This window comes from Papaver somniferum, chromosome 6 (assembly GCF_003573695.1).
Source record: "Papaver somniferum cultivar HN1 chromosome 6, ASM357369v1, whole genome shotgun sequence".
Classification (NCBI taxonomy): domain Eukaryota; kingdom Viridiplantae; phylum Streptophyta; class Magnoliopsida; order Ranunculales; family Papaveraceae; genus Papaver; species Papaver somniferum.
This window is the reverse complement of record NC_039363.1, coordinates 162,096,636-162,115,860: the sequence shown is the minus strand read 5'-3', so window position 1 is coordinate 162,115,860 and position 19,225 is coordinate 162,096,636. Positions and strand designations below refer to the sequence as shown.

General features: G+C 39.8%; 1 protein-coding gene across 7 annotated transcripts; it reads left to right on the top strand.

Moving 5' to 3' along the window:
- Positions 1 to 1,330: 1,330 nt before the first annotated feature.
- On the top strand, positions 1,331 to 11,206 carry LOC113289948 (ubiquinol oxidase 4, chloroplastic/chromoplastic-like). 7 transcript variants are annotated; one of them, XR_003331287.1, is made up of 9 exons: positions 1,331 to 1,745; positions 1,848 to 2,038; positions 2,279 to 2,337; positions 2,770 to 2,885; positions 3,413 to 3,521; positions 4,087 to 4,158; positions 4,251 to 4,616; positions 4,980 to 5,155; positions 11,092 to 11,206. XR_003331287.1 is itself a non-coding variant. In XM_026539389.1 (9 exons), the coding sequence occupies exons 4-8, from the start codon at positions 2,775 to 2,777 to the stop codon at positions 4,577 to 4,579; spliced, it is 471 nt and encodes a 156-aa protein (XP_026395174.1). In that variant the 5' UTR covers positions 1,331 to 1,745; positions 1,848 to 2,038; positions 2,279 to 2,337; positions 2,770 to 2,774; the 3' UTR covers positions 4,580 to 4,612; positions 4,980 to 5,604. The 7 variants fall into 7 exon arrangements, 4 of the variants coding, with proteins under 4 accessions (XP_026395174.1, XP_026395172.1, XP_026395173.1 ...); XR_003331286.1 differs by lacking the exon at positions 11,092 to 11,206 and adding an exon at positions 5,371 to 5,604; XM_026539389.1 differs by lacking the exon at positions 11,092 to 11,206 and having other exon boundaries at positions 4,251 to 4,298; positions 4,449 to 4,612; positions 4,980 to 5,604.
- The last annotated feature ends 8,019 nt before the right edge of the window (positions 11,207 to 19,225 follow it).

The following is a 19,225-nucleotide window of genomic DNA, read 5'->3' as shown; positions in this document are numbered from 1 at the left end:
CTAAGACAGGCCGGGCAGGCCAGGCTTAATATTTATGAGCCCGTAAACAAATTCAGGCCGGACAGGCCGGGCACAAGTAGATAATTTGCTACCCAAAGACCGCCCAAAGCCCAATTTTTATACGGGCAGGCCAGATCGGGCCGGACAGACCACTATTTTGATTTTTTTTTTTTAAGTTTAAATTTTCAAATGAACGGTATTAAATACAATATCCTTTCCTTTCCAACAGCGCATATCATAAGTGATAGTATTATTTTATATTTAAATTACACTGACAAATATTTAATTTTAGCCTATAATAAATAATTAATTAGAGTACAATAAACTTTCTAATAAGAAAATATATTACCATTAATGTTTTGAAAAGGTTAATTATAAGTAAAAAAACAATTATATATTTTATTTTTCTTGACACAAAATTGACAATTATAAAATTGTAACTTTTAAGTCTTTTAAGAGGATATTAAATGATTAATGGCACATAGAAGATTTTCAGGCCGGCACCAGGCCGGGTATCAGGCCGGGTATCATAATTAATCGCAAAGCCCGAGACCGTCCAATAAATTAATTCAGGCCAGGTCGGGTGGTCCATGACGGGCCATAACAGGCTTTGGGATACTTCGGATACAGTCGGGCTCGGGCAGATACAGGAAGGCCGAGTATTTTCGGGTATTATTTACACCCCTAGATTCTACCCATTGATTTAGAGGATAAATAGAAACCCTAAATTTAGTATTTCATTATGATACTCTCCCTCTTTCTCTTTCTCCTTCTCTTAGTCGCCTCCCTTCTCCACCCCCAACTACAGCCGGTGTTACTCGACTTTTTTCTTCCCGTCTTCCTTCTTTTTTATTTGTCAATAACTAAATTAAGATATATTATATATCTTCTTTTGATCTCTAGAATTAGAGTAAGCTTTAACTATTCTTGATATTTTTTGTATTTTTTTGTCTGTAAATTTGTGTAAACCAATACTATCGGCAACTACGATTTTTTTATCTGTAGATTTGTGTTTTTTTTTTTTGGTTTGACATAATTATTGGTTAACCAAAAACCACTGGGACAAACCGAAACCAACTGGAACCATTTGGAAACCAAACCAATGGTTAATGGATTGGTTTGGTTTAGATTTTTAGAAACCAATAGTATTGGTTTCGGTTTTGGTTTGGCTAGAAACCGAACCAAAACCGACCATGAACATCCCTACCCAGAACTTTAGATTTCAGGGCTTGCTAATAAAGTTTAGGGTTTGAGAAAATTCGTAATACCAAAAATACCCTTTACTATATATACCTAATGAAATAGGCTATAGGTTTCATTTCGAGATTCATTTTCATTTTCACTTTCTCTCACTTCTCTCTCGTCTCTGCTCCGAAGAATTTTACGGTTTTAATATCAAACATGAGAAAACGATTACAGAGAGGAATGATTTTAGCTTTATCGATCTCTGCTGATGACTACAAACCGATGAACAAAATCAATCATTCATTTTTAGTTTTTAGATTGACTCTCAGACCAAACCTACACAGATTTTTCTAGGGTTTTCTTTCTTCTCATTTGATTTATAGATTAGTTTATCGATTTAGCAGCTCAATCATCCAATCGATTTGATCTGTCTCCTTTAATCTGGATTTTTCAGTTGATTCGAAGACATATCATGTAATCGATTTGATTCAAATAGGTTTAACAACTACGAATTCAAATCAATCAGCTGATTCCAATTTGTTGTTTGGAAGCTACTTCAGGTAAGGTTTTCGATTGATTCTATATGTTTTTCTCATTTAATAGTTCTATTTTCTTATTAGTTTGATTAGGTTTTAATTTTCTGTTTTAGTTTTTCTATTCAGATCGGAACAGAACAATATTGCAAGATGATGAGGAAAAGGTCAAAGTAGAGGAGTCGTTCCAATGCAAAAGTTTCCCAGGAGATGACAGAAAAGGAAGCGCAAGTGCAGAGGATACTGGTGAGGATACATCCTCATCTGTTTTGGAGAGATGGGCTATAAAGGTTGAACAATCAGTGAATATTTCTCTTACGGTAAATTACTTGCCTCTTTAGAGAAATTACGAATGTTGGAATACTTGTAGGTGTTTTTAAATGTTTTTAATCTATTACAATTTAAAAGACCTATATATACATTTTCCGTGAAGATTCTACAATGAGCGGTTGAAGCTCTTTTTTCTTCTCAGCATGAATATTTTGTGCCTTCTTTGGGTTTATCTTTCTTTCTTTTAATACACAACATTCAGTGATAAAGATACTTGATGTTTTCTACAGTTACAGAGATTATGCAAGATTCTTTGTACTCGAAACCATTGCTAGAGTTCCTTATTTCGGTGTGTGCTACATTTCTTAAACCCTTGGTTAATATTTTTTTTAACAGTGCCTTTATTGTAGAATTGTTGGCTTTCTTAACATTCTAAATCAGGACTTAGTATTCAAGGTCATGTGCTCGGTTCTTTAAAAAGTTTAGGAGAACAAACACGAAGGTGCAACTATCTGATTAATTGTTGATCAACCTTGCTAACCAATATCCTAGTCATCAATATTAGTAAACTAGGTATAATGGCCTCTTTTGAATTTACCGAGCCAATTTAGTAGATGATAGGCAATATGTGCCTATGGCTGAGTACACAATTATCCCTATCATTTGTTATTGAAAGCTTTATGTACGCCTGGAATATGAGTTTCTTCGGTATTTCATATCCCCATTGGTATAGGAAGACTTTGTACTTGCTAATTGTGGCATGTTGTTTGTTGTGATTCAGTGTTTATGTATGTTCTACACCTGTACGAGACTTTTGGTTGGTGGAGAAGAGCGGATTATTTGAAAGTGCATTTTGCTGAAAGCTGGAATGAGATGCATCACCTACTTATCATGGAGGTGCGACCATTTATCACGCAACCCTCTAATCTCCTTATTTTACCTCTTATTATCTGTTAGCTGATTGCGTACCCATTTGGTCTCATATCGTACTTTGAGCAGTTTTGACTTCTTCATGCATTGTTGCCTTGCTTAATGATTTGACTACATGAGTGAATGTTTGGGGCCAATGCATATGCCATTACAAGCACTTATCAAAATTATATGTGAATTTTGAACCCGACCAATAGGCACATGCTTGAAATGTGGTATCAATGGTCTGAAACCAATTTAAACCCATTGCTTAAATGAATATGGTCTTTACCATATGGACAGTTAAGTCATTAAGGAGTATATTGCAGGAAAGGAAATCATAATTTTTTTTTGTTATATCATGTTGTAGCACCTCATATAACCCAGGCAAAGCCTCATTAGTGGTTGGAAATTCATTTATACTTGTTACCACTCAGATGCTATGCAGTTCAATTCAGAAAATTCCCCTTCACAAGTTACTCTCGTATCATTTCACCTCACCTTCTTTTGTGCAGGAACTTGGGGGAAATTCCTGGTGGTTTGACCGCTTTCTTGCCCAACACATTGCAGTATTCTACTATTTCATGATAGTGGTGATGTATATGATAAGCCCAAGAATGGCTTGTAAGTAGCATATGACAAATTTTAAGTGTACCTCTTTACTTGCACTTTTATGTGTTCTTGACCTGCTTAAGGGGCTTACTGCTTGGATTAGTCCCGAAGTTTGAAAAGTATCAAGTGTCGTCAATTTTTTTTCTCAGATCATTTTTCTGAATGTGTAGAGATGCATGCTTTTGAAACTTATGACAAGTTCTTAAAGCTTCAAGGAGGCATGTATTATGATTATGCCTGATAGTCGTAATGTTGATTAAATTTGGTAACTAAAAAATTGTATACAAGGATTTATTGATAAATCCGTAGTTTATCTAACATAATGATAAAGTAGCTCTAAACAAAAGGAGGTATTTTAGTCCCTGCTGGGACCAGCACTCTGGCAGGACTGCTGGTTGCAATTATAAATTTAGTATCTTGGATGTGAAAATTCAATATGCCATTTGTGTTGGCTAGCAAAAGAAGTTGTGTCTTTTATTTCTGTCCCCTTCTTCTTTCCTATATTAAGAAGCTTGCAGACCACAGTGGTCCAGTATAATAATTTGTTTCTTAGTGGTTTCTTATTTCATTGATCCAGATGAGTTGAAAAAACGGCTGGCCTCTGAGGTTGCTGTCAAATACTACATAGAAGGTGACTTGTACTTGCTCGGTAAGAAACTATTCTTTCAACACCACCCATGGAACTGGTTTTATTAACTAGGACTCTCATCTGAAAACATCTTCTTTTGGTTATCTTCTCAGATGAATTCCAAACTGCCAGATATCCCAATTCTCGAAGGCCCAAAATGGGTAAAAAGGAAGGACCAACGTTGTTTTTGGTTTTTGACGTTTAATTTGCATCTTACAATATCTAAATCATCCAACACGAATGGTGGAATGTATGTGAATATTTTGTATTATGATTTGTATTTTTCATGAGGAACTATTTTTTTTATTCAGAAAATTTTGTACGATGTGTTTCTCAATATAAGAGACGACGAAGCAGAGCACTGCAAGATGTGGGTGTGGAGGTTGACAGGCCTGCTGAGGAAACACCAGCAGAAGTCGAGACTGAAGTTTTTGGCGCTTAGAGATCTGTTTCTAACATGGCGATTATGCAGAATGTAGGTATGAAGGTTGACAAGTCCTGCTGGGATCTTAGGGTTCCGCTCTAGTTTTATCTCCCCCTCCTTTTTCTGCTTATTTTTTTTTTTTTTTGCTTAAATGTTTATGTAAGTGTTTTTGTCCTTCACTTTGATAAACTTAATTAAATGTGTAACTTCTAGGTACACAAGCTAAATAGATGTGTATATACTAGTTATACATGCTAATTAGATGTGTATCTACTAGTTACACATGCTAATTAGATATGTAACTTGTAGTTACACATGCTAATTTGATGGGATATGCATATGCAGTTCTTAGAGGCATACCTGCTGATCTAATTGAAACTCGTCTGCTAATATACTAGTTTTGTGTTGTTTTGTGCAGGGAAACACATTAGGAAGTTGGTTACAGTTGGATTCATCAGCTGCACTGACATGACACTCTAGCAGTTTATGCCTGGATGGATAAGGATGTTGGTTATTTTCAAGGTGATCAGTGATGATCCTTTGCTCATGGATGATATCGTTGACTATGTCAAGTACTTACAGCTTCGTATTAAGGTACTTGTCCCTCTTATATTCATGTGTTTCATTTGGACATGGATAAATTGTGGAAAAATGACGCAACAGTAGCATCTGGAAGTACTAGAAAAAGTTTTTAAAATTTTCTAGTGAATTTACTTTTAGATTGGTATCATGCATGAGTCTCATACTTGATGATACTATTCTTTTTATTATACTGAAGTATGCCATACGTTGTTGTTGTTGATCCTCAGTTATGTCCGAGGATATACTAACTGAATGTGTGACTGCTAGTTACACTATCTAATTGGATGTATAACTTCCGATTACACATGCCATATGCATGTGTAACTTCCGGTTACACAAGTCGTATCATGTTACACAAGTCGTATTATACATCTATTTAAGTTCTTATTGCAACTGATCTCTTAATTGTAATTTATTCACTTAGTTCCTGCAAATTAGTAAAGAAGTTTATTTGCCAGTTTTGCATTTTTTTCCTTTTTAAGTTGCCTTGTTATTAGGATCCAACCATAAAAACAACTTTTTCGTAGTGTGATTGCAATTCAGGAGATTTCATCTAACAAGAAGAGCAAATACTTCATTTTAATATGATATTATGGTACCTTTTTGTCTTATTACTTTGCATGACAACTATATGTAGAACAAACTTGTGAGACTTGTAGAGCTGGCAACCGGGCGGGCCGTGGCTGGCCCGTTACGGGTTCTACGGGTTCGGGTTAATACGGGTCGAAACCCGCGGGTGGAAATTCTTCGCGGGTTAGTATTTCTTCAACCCGTACCCGTAACGGGCTGAACTTGCGGGCTCACGGGTTAGCCCGCCCGTATGTCAGATCTGAATTGTCCGACAGAGTATTCACTGTTTTCTGGGCAAGACTGCTGCAACCTAACATAACATTCACATAACTCATTTCATATTTAGATTCATTTCAAATTTTCAATCAACAACAGATTCACTAGTGACACTATCAAAATTTAAAAATCTAGTGAAACAAAATGATAAAATTGAAAATCTTAACAAGTAACAACTGTTTAATAGTAATACTAATACCATTATACCAGTTACACAGTCAGTCACAGTTACAATTACACAGTTCAACAAAGAAAAATACCCTTTGAGAATCGATACCGTAGTAACTAGTAATACCAATATACCATTTTACCATACCATAGATCCTGCACAAAATATATATTGTGGTTAAACCAAAAACTGATAACTGTCCAAAAAAACATCTCCAATCTCTTTTCTATACAAAATTTGGAGACACTGTGATAACTGTCTGTCCAAAAAACAATTTGTCCAAAAAAACATTCTCATTTTCCATGTCTATCTTTGAGTTGCTCCAACTAATCATTATTATGAATCTGTAATTCCAAGCAAAAATAAATCAAACAAAAGAAAAGAAACAAGTCAGAATTTGCATATTTACCCCGCTTTATATTGAAGAAGTATGCAACTACGCATACTAATTAGACGCATAAAAACTTACTTCGCCATCCTCCAATGCCTCATCCTCCAATACACCAAGTTCAAATCCTAATACATCTTCTCCAATAAGCCCATTTTCCTCATCCAAATCTTCTTTTCCTACATGGATAAAAACCATCGAAGTTAAATATGAAATTTAGATATTCAACTAAATGCAATATAGGCACTTACCAACTCCAAGGTCCCAATCACGAGTTGTTATCACCGCCTCAGCATTTTCAGGTAATAAGGAACTCCGAAATCGATCAATTACCCTTCCGCCAATACTAAATGCAGATTCTGAAGCGACGGTTGAAATAGGAATTGACAAGATGTCCCCAGCCATTCTTGAAAGAACTGGAAATCGTTGCTCCTGGCCTTTCCAATACATTAGGATGTCGAATGATGGATTCCGTTTACAAGGATGTTTCTCACTAAGATATAGATCTAACTCTGACAAGTCAGATTGTAGATCACCACCACCATTTTCCTGTGCTGCAGCGTATTCCTGCATAAAAGTTGGCAAAATATTCCTGTCAGTGTGTCTCTATATTTTGCCAACTTTGTGAAGTACAAGAACTTCACAAACACACACAGATAAAACACAAAATAATACAAGACCACATGTACGTAATAAATAAGCTTCAAAATTACCTCGTACCACTCACTTCCTTGATGGGCAGAATTCCCATCGGTTTGAGTACCCAAATTCTGAGTTCCAATTCCAGAAGCTCTTGAAAAGATGCAATACTCATTATAAAGTTTTTTCATTTCATCACACACATCATTAACTTTTCTTTCTAGTACTCTTACATCAGGATACAACTTGGAGTAAGCAAAGTTCAGATAATGAAGTTTATATCTAAGATCTAACACAAGTGCAATAGCCAATATAGGACTCAAGTTCGTCCAATAACTGTTAAATTTTTCTTGCATCTCTTTTACCATCTCCCTAATGTAATCAATATCATTTGTACTTTCTTTTTTGAGTAACACCTGAACTCGACAAACTCCTTCAAAATAAAGATTGGAAGTAGGATACTTACTACCAGAAAATAAAGTCGTGAGATCATAAAATGTCTTGAGAAACTTTGTGACAACTTCAATTTTCTCCCATTCTTCATCAGTTGGACAGTCTTCATAGTCTGGATCCACCTCCTTTAAATGAGCAAAAACAACTCTATAAACAAGACAGCTGTCCAACATGAGATAAGTTGAATTCCACCTGTATAAAACAACACCAAGTGAGTATACTATAAACATTAATACAATCTCTAACTGTATAAGTATAACAAAATAACAGTAGAAACCCACCTTGTGCTCACGTCTTGACGAATACCCCTTCTTGTTCCAGACATTCCTAAAGCATCAACAATGTCCAAGAATTTTTGTTTTCTTACTTGAGACTTTTTAAGGGACTTCACAGACTTTCTTATCTTAAGCACAGCTGGATCAATCTTCACAAGTCCATCTTTTACGATAAGAGCTAAGATGTGAGCACAACAACGCACATGAAAGTATTTTCCCTTGTTAAACAAGATCTTCTTCGCAACAAGTCTGCTTTGCATAATTCTAGCACAAGCTCCGTTATTTGCAGCGTTATCCAAGGTGATGTTGGATACTTTATCTTCAATTCCCCAATCTTCTATCATCGCAAATAGCATGGCAGAAAGATTTTCACCTATCAAAGAGTGGAATGGGTAAAAGTTAAAACTCCCAATTAAGTAATTCACTTGTATGAGGTGGTGGAAAATCTCAAGACTAAAGCAAATAAGCAATATATAAATATCACATGATAAAATAAAAGATGTCATGAATTAAGTGCTTAACCTGTATGAGGTGGTGGAAGTTCACAAAAATTCAGAAGATACTTCTTTAACTCCCAATTTTGATCAAGATAGTGCACAGTTAAGCTTATATACCCTGTAGTCGTAACAGAAGTCCACATGTCAGATGTTAGACACCTCCTACCTGCAAGGATAAGTCACATACATCAGCAAATATTATGATAATCAATCACTCATACATACAAAAGTAAGAAACAAAACATGTCACCGAAATTTGAAATTCTGGACTGCAACATACCTGGAGCAAGTTTCAACATGTTTCGAATACCTTCTTTTCGTGTTTTATGTCTTTTGATAACATCAGCTTTCCCAGTATTCCTTGATATTGGTTTAGCATCCTCATTTAGATAAGCACATATATCCCTAAATTCTTTCCATTCCACCAACGAAAATGGGACGTTTCTTGCAATGAGTAATGTTGAAAGAAGATCCCGGAACTTCATTTGATCAAATTTGCGTACGCGGGTAGACAGCTGGCCGTTCTTTGCAGATAACATCATCTGCCCTATGTCCTTAGACTGACGCTGAGGACACACATGCCTTCTCATAGATGAGGTTCCGCCTTTGCTGCTTTCATATTTATATCCAAATTTACAAGCCTTACACACTCCCTTCTCTGTTCCATCTTTCTCTTTAACGCGGTCAAAAAAGTCCCAAACATCAGATCTAAGTCGAGATTTCTTTGAATTGTTTCCTTTCTTTCCAATTGAAATAGCTGTAGGTGCACAACCAACAGTTGCAGAGACATTCTCAGAATCTACCATTTCAACATCGTCATCCTCACTACTCATAACATCGTTATACTGTTCTTGTACACTTGACATCCTAGAATAATGGAGCCACAAAGAATAGGTCAGAGTTCTAAACAATCAAACAACAAGAGTACTCCGATAGATGAATAAAGAAACCTATCTCAAAAGTGAACTAAGAAGTGAGATGATTTAGCCAAGTACAGATAATTTGTACAAAATACAAGTCATTAAGCATAACCTAACTAGTAGTCACTACCCATATCCTTAGATTCTCAATCAGGTGAATTCTCCCTGAAACTTTGTCAGCTTCTCCTTAAGCTAATCAAACATAGACACATAAAGCCAAAACCCAATTTCCCTGCGGGATCCTAGAAACCCCCTGGACCCAATTATCAAAATTCCCATATGGGTTTTACTTCCATTTCAATCAAACAATGCTCTTCTGTAGTGTATAATTGAACCTATTCAAATAAGTATCCTTCTAGAATTAGGGAAAAAATAATGATCAATCAAATCCAACACACACAATTCATAGAAAATCATTAAAAAAAAAGTTCAACAACAGTACTTAATCAGTATTCAATATTTCAATAAGATCCATCTATGATTCTATAAAATCTATACTAACACAAACCCTCACACATTCAAAAATCGAAATCACTGAGAACTAGAATCATATACTGATATACATATAGTCAAAAACTCAAAATCAGATTAATAAGACCACAAAGGTAGACTGACTGCAAATAGTTAGATTAATAAGACCACAAAATCAGAAAAGTTTTTATATTAACAATCCAAAAAGAAAATAGACTGCAAATTAAAGTAATAATACCTTTTGAGTTTTGATGATTGAGATTCTTTTGTTATCCACAAATCAAAAGAACAAATTCCGCTTGTAGGCTAACATGAACTGAATCCGATTGATTTATGTTTAATCTCAAGAGTCACGGACTCACGAATCACGATTGATTTAGGTTGCTAAGAAGAAGAAGATGAGAACATTGAGAAGTGACAGAGTTCTTCAGACTCTGAGAATTAGAGATTCACAGTTCTTCAGAGTTCACTTCTCAGAGAATTAGAGAAACGAACGAAAGGGAATTATCTAGGTTTTTCTTTTTCTTATACCACGCGTAGAGAAGTTAGAACACGTATGGAGGGGCGACGCCACGTGTAGAGCTAGTTGCCTAGTTACCCAGGGGGGGTTGATTCTGAACCCGCGGTTTTGGCGGGACTGGCCGGGTTAACCCGTTTGTGCACGGGCCTGCAATTTACCAACCCTAACCCGGCTTGTTTAGAAACCAGCCGAGCCGGGTTAGGGTTTTTACGGGCCGGGTGAACCCGCGGGTTTTGGGCTTGTTTGCCAGCTCTAGAGACTTGCATGCGTCTTTTATTCAGGCCCTCATTCGGTATAATATAATTGATGGTGAGTTACCCTGTGTCATTTAAAACTTGTTTTTAGCTCTGACATGTATGATTTATTGTGCTGAGAATCTAGGATCAACTATTGTTCTTGTAATATCATATAACTTGTCTTTGAACCTTGTTAGTATGATGCTTTGATGGAATCTTTTGCTAGTAAGATGCATTTTTAACTTATAGTTACACTAGTCAGATGCACGTGTAACTCTTTTCTACACATGCTAAAATGAACAGATTTTATAGCCAAAAAAGTTCACATGTGATGCATGTGTAACTGTTTAGTACATAGCCCATATGCTAAATATATGTGTAACTAGAAGTTACACATGCTAATTAGATGTGTAACTGCTAGTTACACATGTTGATTGTATGTGTAACTTCTGGTTACATAGATTTTACCTGTTTACGAACTTTTGCCTCCTTTTATGTGGTATTTGACCCTTTTTTTTTTCCTGGAACATGCAGATTGCTTATTGTTATATTTCAGGTTTCAGATAACTTCATAAAAGCTAATTGCTTAAATGGTCTCGCTGGAATTGGTGTTGAAGCTAAATACACAAATCAGACGCATGTGTAACTCTCAATTACACTAGATAGATGCATATGTAACTCTCAATTACACTAGACAGATGCGTGTGTAACTTCTAGCTACACATGCTAAGTTACACATGCTAAGAAATTATTATAAATGAATATTAAAGTAATACATGTACTTTTTTTATGCGTTACTTTTGATGTCTATTTTTTGATATGTAACTTTGCATTACACATGTCATAAGGATGTGTAACTTCTGGATACACATGGCATATGCATGTGTAACTTCTGTTTACACATTCACATTATACTTTAAAAATTTTGGGCCTAGATTTAATAATTTTGGGCTTAAATTTAAATTTTATTTAATTTGGGGCTTGACAATATATAAAAGGGTATGAATGTCTTTTAGTAACTCTGGGACTAGATTTAAACTTCTTTTAATTAAGGGTCTCATATTATGGGTTATCCATGGGTTGGGTCTTAGCCTAATTTTCCCATTTAGGTTTTGAGTTCGTTTAGGAGGCGAAAACATCCCGACAGTAAAACACAGGAAGAAATCAAGAGGGATGTTGCGGGACCGAGGTGGCATAGTCGCGCTCAGTCATCTATTCTCGTTCATGGAGAAAGAAGGAACCTTTATTCTTTTCAAACTCTAGAAACTCCGCCCGCATGAAAAGAGGTGTCAACCCTCTTCTGCTTTCTGTTGCTCGTCTGTATCCGTGTTTTCGTTTGCAGTGTCTATCCAGTGGATCCCAAAATTTACCAAACTCCATTGCATTCTTGGGATGGATGGATGAAATATATGCTCGACAACGATTATGTCAGGGCTAATCTTAGAAATTATGGTTGTGTTGTCGGTCCATCCTTGACTTTAGGTTGTTCAGTGTCTGGACCTTCTGATCGCGATGATGATATGATGTGGATGATTGTATGTTAGAAATCTTCCGAAGCCACATGATGAAATAGATGAGTTGGGAGACATTATGTTTCCGATGTGATGCTATCAAGTCTTCAAGGACTTTGTTCCAAGAGATATCCTTCGAACCAGCTTCTGAATCTTGGACTATCGTATGGAATGGGATGCGGTAAGCAGTCCCCGGTTATATTTTTGTTAGATCTGATGGTATGGCCGAATATGTGAATGTATCTTTGTGGCGTGCCTTTGGAGTCTTCGATGCACATGTACGGCTTCATGTTGAGAAATTCATGCGGCTCGTAAAACTTCGGCAGTGATGATGTTGAAATCAGAAATAACAAGGCTGAGGGGAGTGAAAGCGTCCCATGCTGGTAGTCCCTATGTGTAGCCTACTTTCATTGCATCGCGAATCCATGTCCACGGGATTTGATACAAGCTTATTGTACTCTTCTGGATGTGACGCTGGGATGCTCAGGATATCACATGGACGAAATATTCTGGATGACGAAGAGGTTCTGAAAGAGAGAGTTATGTTGTTTATCGTGGCTCCCTCTGTTTCTTCAAGAAAATGTTTCAGCCGCGTCTTTGGAGTTATCTCATGAGTTTTTTATGTTCGTCGGGATGGACTGCGATCAGCAGTCCCCAGTCTTATTTTTCTTTAGTTTCTGAAGTTGTTTTCCTCTGAGCAGGCTTGGGATCCACCGCGGCCTCGTAAAGTGTTGAAGGCGTCTTCTAGACAGAGAGCTGATGATATTCTTACGCTACCCCTTGAAGAGTAGATGACCTTGTTGTGGCTATGGCCTTTTGGTTGACTGTGTCTTCTGAGCTTTGACAGTGAAGGGATTCCGTGTATATCCTCAGTCCCCAAGTATGTTTTACATGTTTCCATCTTGTATGGTCAGTGGGTTGACCATGATAAAGATATCACCATCTCGTGTGTTCGTACTGGTGATTTTGTTACTTCTTCCAAGTGGAACTAAAATATGGAGGAGTACGGGTTACCTTTGTAGTGATTGCTGCTGCGGTGAAGCTATGGCTGGTATCAACAAATGAGCGACAACATTTCTTGGTAGAAGATGTAATCCGAAGAGACTAACTTGGCGTGGGAACAAAGTAGGTTGGTTGGAATTGTATGGGCATCCATGGAAGTAAAAGTATTGGCTGGATGCGTAAGCGAGAAAACTGTCCATGGTCACGAGTTTTGGCGGGATGGATCAAAAGGTGGCCATGACTACGAAGATTGGCTGGTTGCGATCATGATACTTGACATGGTGAGTGTGTTGGCACGACCCTATGCAGGAAGGAGTGGTGTTGAAGCGGCTTCGGCTCTTTGAGAGGACGTTGAAAATCAAGGAGCCAAGCGCTGAAGCTTCGGCTTCGGATCCTGGAGAAACTTATAGAGAGAACGCTGAAGCGGAGCGGCTGCTGGAGCGAACGTTGAAGCGGAACGGCTGTTGAAGCGAACGTTGAAGCGGATCCGCTGCTGGAGAACGTTGAAGCGGAGCCACTTCTGGAGAGAACGTTGAAACGGCGCCTTGCAACTCTCAGAGCCTTGACGGTTACCATGTTGAAGTCGGAGACCGCGTTCTTTCAAACTCGACATCCCTCAAGTGAACAGAGGTTAGGAGTCCCCAGTTCCATCTATCGACCGTGCTTTCCAGGAGAGGTTGAGGTTTGGGAACGGCTTCCCTGGCTGGAAACACCTGCTTTCCTGATGCAGTGCGGTTGAGGATGCAAATATGCCTTGACGCTACGCCTTGGAGAAATATAGAATCTCACATAACTGTTTCATCATAGACTGCACGACTTTGTGGGCGAAGTCCCCAAAAATCGTGCAGCTCCTGACGAGAAGAGGGTCTCTGTGAACTCAGGAGGGTTGCTGATTTCCTTCTACTGGGCGTTCAAGAGCAACGCGAGCCTCTTCATCTATAAACGCACGTCCTGCTGAAGTGCCTGCGCCGGATTTAAAAGTATTCTTTTTCGGATCCCTCTTGGGTTTACGTGACTCTTATGGTGGCTGCTCCGTCAGTGTCTTGAGGAAATAGGTATCTCTTCCTGAGTTATAAACACATCTGTCTGAGCCTTACGAGAACCTTTTGTATTTTCATCAAACCAACAGTGGTAAAAGGAGGCCGGCTTCTTCCGGCTCTTCCAGTATCTTGCCCTGATGGTGGAGTAGCAGTGTCTCTGGTGACGGTTGGAGCTGTCATACTTGAAGAAACGTTGGGGTGGTGGAAGCGGCTCTGGTTCTGGTGATCGTAGGTGTATCGTGCATAAATGGCACGGTTTTGATCACGGAGTGCTGGAGCCATGGTGTTGTTTCGAAGGGTGAGGATGGCGCTGCTTTGGCTGGTTGTGGAGCGGAGAAGATGGCGCTGGAAGGGTGCAAGTCGTTAGCGCTGGAAGGATGCAAGTTGCTGGCGCTTGAAGGATGCAAGCTGCTGGCTCCGGAAAGGATGCAAGCTGCTGGCGCCGGAAAGGATGCAAGCTGCTGGCGCCAGAAAGATGCAAGTTTTTAGCGCTGGATCGGCTTGGAATGGGCGCTGGCTTGGCGTGGGCGTTGGCTGTTGGCCTGACACGACGCTGGCTTAGCGTGGCGTGGACCGTTGGGCACCGTGAGGCTTGTTCTTGCGAGATCTGTTGCCTCTTTCCATACGTAGCTCAAATAAGAAATCCTTTCCTTATTCAAATTCCAAAAGTGTTATGCCTATAAAAGGGGTTGGATTTCCTCTTTTTTTTTTTTTTTTTTTTTTTCCGAAAGGCAAACAAAGCGCTTGGTTTATGGTTTGATTTGAATTGATAGATAACTGTTATCTATGAGGGTTTTGGATTATTCTTTTGGAATGAATTGTTTTAGAATAATGTTGTTTTGGTTATGACTATAAGTAGCATAAGTACCCCAGGAAAGCCATGGAATTGTGAATGTTGTGCGACAGTAGAAAGCACGAAATAAAACACGGGAACAATATGGCTATCGGTTTTATCATCTCTGTGAAGATTTGAAGTAGTAGACCATGTATTTTTTCTAGGCAAGACTTACTCGGTTTTTAGGATCTCCTAACGAAAAATGAATCTTCCGGGTGAAAGTCCGAGTTTTGTGGGAAACGCCGCCGTGATCGTGGAAAGTCCCTAGTCGTCCCTGATCCACCTGATAACCGAGTCGTCGATCCCTGGTCGGATCGTTTGCTTCTAACCTCTGGGAAGTCCCCAGTCATGCCTTGCCGTGTCATGACTGGTAATCGGGCCATCTGGTAACTGAGTCGTCGATCCCTGAGTGGATCGTTTGCTTCTACCGCCTTGATGTTCGGGTTGAGGTATGAGATCGGAAATTGGAAATTGATATTGTAACCGAGAGATTAATATCCCACTATGGTCGCCAATTGTTTGAAGGTGAAAACAGTTTCTGCTGGTTTCGGTAATTTCGTGTGTTGTGGGTGATAAACGAGCTTAAACCCTAAACAATGTACTGCAAGGGAGTACTTTAGATTCGAGAGATCAATATGTACAAATCCTTCCTAAACCAAGAAATGGTCGTTCCAGACTTGCTTCGGTCACAAAGTGAAGGAGAAGGGTTGCTTTTTGGGAGGGAAGCGAAGAGAGTGTTGAGACCAGAATAGTTGATTCTGGAAGAGTAGTTGTTTGTATTGTATCAGAAACTGAAAGCTAACAGATGGGAAAGCTAACAAGTGATTTCTGAGTGTTGTATACTCCTGACCAAAACTTGTTGTTCGGTGGAAATAAGTAAGACCTAATTATACAAGTCGAAGTGAAACGTACTCTGGTCTCGTAAAAAATAGAAACGGATGAGTAAATGGGAGGAGAAGGAAAGCATTTCACCATTACTCCCTGTATTTACTAACCGCCTCATTCTTATGACACGGTGTTGTAACGGGCGCAATGTACGCCGCACGATGTAAACCGCCAAACCAATACCCTAATGAGCATCCCCCAATTTGTGACATGTGTTGATGTCTCGAGTGTTTTCGTGGAAAACGTGTACCATGTTGCTGATGTTTGGAAAGTTGAGCTTGGGAGACTTGCCAGCTCGGTGGTGCCCCTCGACGGTCGAGATTTTGTATCTTGAGAGGAAGGGTAGCCGTTGATTATTGCAACCCTTCATTTGGTAGTCAGCGGCATGAAAGCATGGCCGGCATGGCTTTGACATGGTTAGGCGTGGACAAGCTAGGATTTTGGCATAGTTTAGGCACAGCCAAGAACTAGGATTTTGGCATAGTTTGGGCACGGACAAAATTATAACTTGGCGTTGGGGCAAAGGTTGCCACGCGTTAGCTGGTGACCTTGGATGGCTAAGATCTGCATCTTAGATGGAAGGGCGGCTGTTGATCGTTGCAACCTCTCGTTTTGGCAGCCAGCGACGTGAAGGAAAGGCTGGCATGGTTGACATGCTTTAGCGCGGAGATGTGGCTGGCACGACATGTCATTGGCACATGTGGCATGGTTGGCATGCCTTGGCGCGGAGATGCGGCATGACATGCCATTGGTACGTGCGGCATGATTGGCATGCCTTGGTGCGGAGATGTGGCTGGCACGGCATGCCATTGGCACATGTGGTATGGTTGGCATGGTTGGCATGCCTTCGGTGGCGAACTTGGACGGTTGAGATTTGTATCTCAGAAGAAAGGACAACCGTTGATTATTTCTACCCTTCTTTTTGGCAGCTAGCGACATGTGGTAGGGCCGGCATGGCTTTGGCATAGTTTAGGCGCGGGAAAAATTAGGGTTTGGTGCAAACCGTGATGTTTGGCCTTGGGACGGAAGTTTCCATGCGTTGGGTGGCTAACTTGGACGGCTGAGATATGAATCTCAGATGGAAGGGTGGCCGTTGATTATTGCAACCCTTCGTTTTGGCAGCCAGCATCGTGCATGGCTTTGGCATGTGTTAGGCACGGCCAAATTAGGGATTGCATAAACCGTGACGTTTGGCCTTGGGATGGAAGTTTCCATGCGTTGGGTGGCTAACTTGTACGGCTGAGATATGCATCTTAGATGGAAGGGTAGCCGTTGATTATTGCAACCCTTCGTTTTGGCAGCCAGCGTCGTGCATGGCTTTGGCATGTGTTAGGCGCGACCAAGTTAGGGTTTGCATAAACCGTGAAGTTTGGCCTTGGGCTGGAATTTGCCATGCGTTGGGTGGTGAACTTGGACGGCTGAGATATGCATCTCAGATGGAAGGGTAATCGTTGATTATTGCAACCCTTCGTTTTGGCAGCCAGCGTCGTGCATGGCTTTGGCATGGAGGCGTGGTTGGCATGGTTTGCCATTGGCACGGCGGTGCGGCTGTCATGGTTGGCATGCCTTGGTGCGGAGACGTGGCTGGCATGGTTTTCCACTAGCGCGGTGATGCGGCTGGCATGGCTGGCATGCCTTGGCGCGGAGATGTGGCTGGCATGGTTGTGCGACTGGCATGGTTGGCATGCCTTGGCGCAGAGACGTGGCTGGCATGGTTTGTCATTGGCACGGTGGTGCGGCTGGCATGCTGGCATGCCTTGGCGCGGAGATGTGGCTGGCATGGTTCCATTGGCACGGTGGTGCGGCTGGCATGGTTGGCATGCCTTGGCGCGGAGACGTGGCTGGCATGGTTTGCCATTGGCACGATGGTGCGGCTGGCATGGTTTGCATGCCTTGGCGCAGAGACGTGGCTGGCATGGTTTACCATTAGCACGGTGGCGTGAGAATTAGGGTTTGGTATGTACGAAGATGATGTTGGTCAATACTAAGGGTTTTGCCGTGGAACATGACACATGTATATAAAAAAGGTACCCTGGTAATTCTTACGTAAGCATGTTGAATGATTCAATAAATGCACTAGTGGTCATAGCGACGCCATGCCAGATGTAAGGTTTTACGATTTTAACCCTAAGCTAAAAACCACCATCAACACTTGGTTAAAGGAGAATCATGCAACTAGGACACAGGAAAGTGTCGGGATTAGGTTTTCCAGTTTCTAGAGTTCTCTCTTATATTGTATTTCAAATCATAGTTGCTTACAATCAAAGCTAAGACAACTTAGTAACAATGCATTCAATATTCACTGTTAGATGAACTCCTGATTTAATATTCAAGCTAAGTCTGCTTAGAAATTAAGCAATCAATCTCCACTGTTAGATGGTCTTAGCTTGTTACACGCAAAATAAATATACTTATATTTAGATATGGGTTACCGTACCTAAAAATGTATATTGAGTTGGTTCAGTAACAGTTAACCGATGTTAGCCATATGAACACTTTTGTCTTAGTCATATTCGTCTAACACTTATAGATCAAAAATGAAGATCAATCAATCATGTTAGATAACCAAATGAATCTAATTGTGTTTCAAATAGAGTTGTTCAATTTTTCACTATCTTATAGAAATATAGATGAACAAATTGAATCGAAATCGGTTTGATTCGTAATCGTACATAGTAGGGGCGAAGCAAGGTTTTAGAAAATGGGTAGGCAGGTTACCAACGGACACATATTTTAGGGGGTGCAAATGGGATAAAAGCCAAAAATTTGGCTTAGGTGATTACAATTGGGCTATGGAGCCAGTTAGGATGGGTGGGAATTCCACACCCACCTTTCCATGTGGCTACGCCCCTGGTATAGAGTACTTATACAAGAATCAATTCATGAATATTAAGCCACGGTTTGCAAAGTTAATTTGCATTCCTGAAATCATAAATGTTTTAGTTCATGAGTATGGGAATTATACACAATCAATTTTAGAACTTCACCACTGTGCTCACAATCTAGGTACGCGGACAACAACTCCGAACCTTGGCATTGTCAAGCCGTTTGCAAACCCGGTTCGCGAACAACTGTCCCGGACCCAACTCAGGTAAACGCGTTCGCATACTGGGTACGCAAACAAGAGTTCCGGACCTTCTCAGGTAAATACGTTCGCATACTAGGTAAGTAAACAAGAATTACGGACCTGAATCATCACAATACAGTTCGTACACTAGGTATGCATATTGTGTTGTATCCAGACATGGGTAATTGTTCTAAACTCTCATTTCAATCATTGAAACATCTTTGGAAGACGACAATGGTAATCTCACACATACCATTAGCTTCAAGTACTTTTCAAGTGATCGACTGTCTCACACAAATCATATAAGATGTTCAAGGTAATTTTCACA

Excerpts from the sequence above, each read along its gene's own strand:
- LOC113289948 (XM_026539390.1), top strand. The coding sequence starts at position 2,775 with ATGTATGTTCTACACCTGTACGAGACTTTTGGTTGGTGGAGAAGAGCG. Across the intron at positions 2,886-3,412 it reads ATCACCTACTTATCATGGAG|GAACTTGGGGGAAATTCCTG; the intron begins GTGCGACCATTT and ends TCTTTTGTGCAG. Across the intron at positions 4,159-4,250 it reads AGGTGACTTGTACTTGCTCG|ATGAATTCCAAACTGCCAGA; the intron begins GTAAGAAACTAT and ends TTATCTTCTCAG.